At 46.7% G+C, this 5,565-nt stretch overlaps 1 protein-coding gene across 1 annotated transcript; it reads left to right on the top strand.

The window, feature by feature from the left end:
- The first annotated feature begins 3,567 nt into the window (after nt 1-3,567).
- On the top strand, nt 3,568-5,302 carry LOC147461470 (uncharacterized). The gene has a single exon (XM_086509031.1). The coding sequence runs from the start codon at nt 3,845-3,847 to the stop codon at nt 4,835-4,837; it is 993 nt and encodes a 330-aa protein (XP_086365157.1). The 5' UTR covers nt 3,568-3,844; the 3' UTR covers nt 4,838-5,302.
- Nucleotides 5,303-5,565: the final 263 nt, after the last annotated feature.

Genomic DNA, 5,565 nt, shown 5'->3' with positions numbered 1-5,565 from the left:
AGTCCTTTGACCTTAGGCAAGATAGGGCCGTGCTAGAGATGGGAACCCGGCCCAAGCTTGAGGTGTTTGTCGTGCTTGTTGACTAAGGTGCTTGAGGTGCTTAATGACTAAGGTGCTAAGGTACTCCATGACTAAGGTGCTTGAGGGGTTGTGTTCAAAAAGTCAAAGCACATCCCTACTCATGAGAGAGTGAGCCCTCTTTGTAGGAGCTAGAGAGAGAACACACACACCCTCACACAAGGCAAGCTTGGTACCAAGAAAGCAACTAGGACACTTGTCAAGTTCCGCTTCATGTTGCGCTCGTGGTGTACCTAAAGCCTATTGGTTAGCCTCCCAAGGGTCCAATGATAATTTAGCTAATTTAATTAATTGTGTATGCATTTATCAAGTCCTCTCTCTCAAAGGGAAAAGGGGGACACTTGTCCCAAGGCTACCCTTGTTGCTTGATATGCACTAAGCATGTGATTGGCCAAGCTTGAGGAGGTCCAATCAAGTGCAAGCTAGTGCTAGAAGAGGGGCCGATCAAAGCAAGGAGGGGGCTAGCTTGGGGAGTATACTCCCCCCCCCCCGAACACACACACACACTCTCTCTCATTGTGTGAGTTGCAAAGTGCAAGAGCTCTATCTCCTTCTCCTCCAATGCCTAAGCTTGCCATCTTCTCCATCTTCATTACTATGCTATTATGTATGCTAAGCAAGAAGAGTGATGATAAGTAAGGAACTATTTTTTTATCCTATGAATGTTTCTTCTTTCTCTTCCCTATCCTCATTCCCCGCTAGCTCTCTCCACCTTTGAAGGTGTTTGAGGCCTTGGGACTGAGGCCGGGGATGGTTAATGCTTTTTACAAAGTCTATGTTATGTTCGTGATGCATGAAGCTTTCCATCTTCATTGCATCACCTAAGGGGGACCGGCTCCATATAAATCCGGTCCTCAACTTTTGTCGAGTTCTGTAAACTCTCTCTCTTGCAAAAGTATCGTTCATGCCAAGTTAATTAAGTACTATGGTTATGTTGCTACCACTAATTAAGTTCACCCTCTATGTTCTCAAAGTAGTCTCACAAAAATGCTCACTCTAATTCTCTTTATTCTGCTATTTTCAAAGTTCATAGGCCATTTCCATTACAGGATAGCCCGCCTTGAGAGCCAATGGGAATTTAACTTTATTTAACTAAAGAATTAAGCTCTCTTCTCGAAGAGGGAACGAAGGACACTTGTCACAATGCTAACCCTCTTGCTTGAAATGAAGTGAGCCATTCATTGACTAGCCCACAATGAGGTCCAATAGTCTTCAAGCATGCCAACAAGGGGGGGGGGGGGCGTTCGATGGGTCTCTCTCTCTCTCTCTCTCTCACATCTAGAAAGTTCATTCTAGCAAGGTAAATACTCCTTCTCAAGCCTAAGTGGAGAAGCCTACACCAACAACACTTGACCATGGGATGCAAATCCAAGCAAGTGTCAAGCTTACAAGCATGCTCATCTCCTTCACCATCTCCATTTCTATGCAATGCTATGCTTTATGAGTGAACTAATGTGAGCGGAATCCTTCTTTCTTGTAAGAATAATTCTTCTTCTGTTCCTCTTTCCTCACTCCCCGCTAGCTCTCTCCACCTGTGAAGGTGTTTGAGGTCTTGGGATTGAAAACTTCAATTGGTTGTATCTCCTCCGTTTGGACTTCAAACCCAAAAATGTAAAGCCCGGTTCGAAGAGTATGTTCAACACTTTAAACCTATATCTTTGGCCACTATTTGGCCCCTTTCGCATCAGCACCTCATGCAAAAACTGCAAAACCACCCTTCAACTTTCCATTGCCATAACTTGATGAATGTAGCTCTGTTTGATGAGCTGTAAAGACAAGGTTGGAGAGTGCATTGAATGGCACATAAAAACATGTTAAAATCTGCACTTTGATAAGCTCCAAGCATTCCAACCATATAGCACCAAAATCAAGCATTCCACATGTAGCATACATTTCCAGATTCTCTTGCTTGCTCTTGCTTCTAGTTGTTGCCCAAACCCATTGACTTTGCTCCCACGTGCATCCATAGCCTCTTTTCCCACATTGACAACTTTTGATTGCACCACTGTCAACCATACAATAAATATACATTAGTGTATCATAAAGAAATACCAGTATAGTTCAATCATCCTCACCTTGCCAAATGGTAGCCCTATATGTGCCCCCCACATCTCACTCCTCAAGTGTTCTTTGCCTCTCTCTCTCTCTCTCTCTCTCTCTCTCTCTCTCTCTCTCTCACACACACACACACACACACACACACACACACACACACACACACACCTACCTATGGAGTATGGACATTTACATTGGACATCACTGTAAATTTGTAGGTCTTCTATAATAATGTGAGCACATTGGAGAGTGTTAAGAGGGCTACCCAATACACCCTCTAAAGGCAATGTACATGGCCCTTTCCCTTATGTAACAAAGCCCCATACCTGCATCACACGAGTTGGATGCAGAAATCGGTAGACTCTAGTGAATCGCCTTTTGAACGGCTTGTACAGACTTGTATCGTGCACATATATGGGCTATCATAGGCTTCCTCTATACCTCTATACAAAGGGCCCTTCAGATTGAAAGGTATATGGGGGCCCCTCCTCGACACTATCTAACACGGGGTATTGAATGAATCATAAGCGGTGGGATAAAGGGCGAGTGAAGCACATTTCCCGCAAAGCACGGACGATGTCCGATTTATCCTTGTTTACTTTTTTTCCATGTTTACTATTTTGGTCCGTGTCTACTTTTCCCCTTGTCCGAGTTCACTTTATGATAGAGTGGCTTCGCCTTGGGGACAAGCAACCCCACGCGGGCATGTAGTTAGGGCATCCCGCCGCCAACGAGGAGGTCTTGGGTTTGACTCTCCAACGGGAAACCTTCGCAGGTCAACGCGCTGACTTTTTTCTCCTCTATCCGTTCTCGTAGCTCGCCATCCACGATCGTTGACCCCACAGCCTTGGGGTCCTACTGACCCCGTGTTAGATAGTACTTGGGAAGGGAGGGAGGGAGGGGGGGGGGTTCAGGACCAAGTGGCACGGGGTCTTGAATGAAGACCCCGCCATGGGAACCACGGACAAGAACTGCACGCACAAAAGCAGATGCATGCCCGGCCGTCGGATCTTTCAAAGTAAACTCGAACATATTTTGTAAACTCGGACATCCGAGGTGTAAACTCAGACAAGCATAAATACACGTGAACACGCATCCACTTCAGCGAAATGAACACGCACACCCGATTAGCTCACTAGCCTACCACATCGCCCGTCTGAGATCAAATCCTTGGGGTGACCGGCCACCATTATTTTTTCGCCGTCCGATTGCCTCAAGATCCCCCTCGTATGCCGTCCGCCGTTGATCCCTTGGCGGGGTCTTCATTCAAGAGCCCATGCCATTTAGTAAGGGGGGGGGCTCTAGCAGCTAGCCGAACTTGAGCTCCAGGTCCATTGGTGATTGTGACGACAATAGGAGCATCTTGGACCATTACTGTTAGTTTTGGTCTGTGAAACCGCCAAAATTGGGCGAGCACACTCACACACACTCTCTTTTTTTTCACACACCCCCAAAAGCACCCACACAACCCATGGCTCTCCTTCAACATCAATCACCGTCTTCCCCCACAAACACGCACAGAAGGTGGTAAAGTGGAAAGTTTTCAAGCTTTCCATAGCTTCATCTCGGCAGAGCAGAGAATCCCTGCCTCTCAGCTGCCGTAGGGTAGCTCTTCGGTGCTCGCCATAGCTGGTGCATCAGAAGATCGCACCCAACTCAAATTATCCCGGGACAGCTGCTATATCAAGGGCTTTCTCAGCGAATTGAGGGCATGGAGAGCTCCCCTGGAGCGGCAGGCTGGGGAAACGTTCAGGATTTGGGGATTTGTGGAGTGGTGAGGCAATCCATCTCCGTGCTTTGCACACGTGCGAAGCTCTTTGCCGCCATCGCTCTCACCCTCACGCTCCCTCTCTGTTTCATCATTCTGGCGCACTACCTGGCCATAGATCCTCTTGTCTCGCGCATACGCAGATATGAAGAGAATCCTGTTGTAGATTCATCCCTGCGCAGCCGCATCACAGCTGATCGCATCCGCCTGGGTCTTCTCTTGGCTGCCTATGTTTTGCTTGTCCTCGCCTTCGCCCTTCTGTCAACCGCGGCTACTGTCTACAGTGTTGCATGCATCTACACCAAGCGTCCACTCACTTTCAGGAAGGTTCTCTGTGTTTTGCCCAAGGTATGGCGTCGCCTCCTCATCACTTTCCTGTGGGCTTTTGTTTTCGTTTTCTTCCTGGTGGGCGCCTTCCTCTCCATCGTCCTCTTCGTGTACCTAGTTTTCTACCCGTTGAATCGAATTGTTGCAGAGTTTCTGTGGTGGCTGGTAAGCTTTCTTTTTGCAGCAGCCATTTTTCATTTTACGTGCGTATTCAACCTCGCCAGTGTTGTGTCCGTTCTGGAGGAGAGCAATGGCATCAGGGCCCTCAAGAAAAGCAACAACCTGATAAAGGGAAAGCGTATCGTGGCATACTGTCTGTATGCGTACTATCTCATCTTTACGGCAGCTGTTGTGGTTGGCTTTGATTTCGCATCTATCCAGTTATCAAGTGCAGTCATTCAAGTGCTTATTGCGGTCGTCTTTGCTGTGCTCCTGGCAATTGTGAACCAGCTGGGCATTGTAATTTTCACAATTCTCTACTTCACATGCAAAGCATACCATCATGAGAGCATTGACATGCTAGCCCTATCGGAGCATCTGGGTGCGTATGCGGGAGAGTATGTGAACTTAAGAGCGTCTGTACAAATGGAGGGTATGCAACGTGCGTAATGACACTTTTCCGACTGCATGTTGGGCATGTACAAAGAGAGGACAATTGACAAGGTGGTCTTGTACCTAGGCCTCTTGTGTGTGGGTGCAAATTTGAGTAGATTTTGATGTCCACGGATTTATCTATCTCTTCGGCACTCGCCTTACACGAGCAAGAATTACTCCCTTGTAGTATTAGGTTGTTTGAAACAACGGGATGTAATTACAGGATACAGGTCAGGTAAAGTTGAGGCAAATTTTCTGCTTTTGAAGGGCAGCATTTATACAAGTAAACTGTATGTCAAGCTCAAGAGAAGTATGCTGTTCTCTGCTTGCGCTGTGGTGCTCGGCACCTTGTGGTAGTTGTTGTTAACATAGTCTGCCATGTGGTTCTTATGATAGCTTGTTCGTGAAATAAAGAAGAGGGTTCGGTGTGGGTCATATATATATACTCTCAGAGCCTGCAGGGTGCATTTGAAGATTGCCTATATGTGTGCATGCAATTGTTTGAGTTTCGGGGTTAAAACACTCTTGACTTTCTGCCCTGTCTTTATTTTAGAATGCTCTGATTGATTTGGAAAGAAATAAGCTCTAGTTTTTGAATCGGTGGCAGGCTTCGACATTGGCGCCCTGTTTCTTGGGAAATAGTTTCACTCTTGCAAGTATTGCCTGAGTTAACTAATCGTGCTTTTATAGCTATGTCGTGATCGATGTCCAACTGGTGGGAACGGTCCAATGGGCTTTTATTC

Source organism: Adiantum capillus-veneris, chromosome 3 (genome assembly GCF_014529385.1).
Source record: "Adiantum capillus-veneris isolate H3 chromosome 3, ASM1452938v2, whole genome shotgun sequence".
Classification (NCBI taxonomy): Eukaryota; Viridiplantae; Streptophyta; class Polypodiopsida; order Polypodiales; family Pteridaceae; genus Adiantum; species Adiantum capillus-veneris.
Note: the sequence above shows the minus strand (reverse complement) of the source record. Positions and strands in the feature narration are given on the sequence as shown.

Bases quoted from the DNA above. Each gene is read 5' to 3' on its own strand.
- LOC147461470 (XM_086509031.1), top strand. From the start codon at position 3,845: ATGGAGAGCTCCCCTGGAGCGGCAGGCTGGGGAAACGTTCAGGATTTG.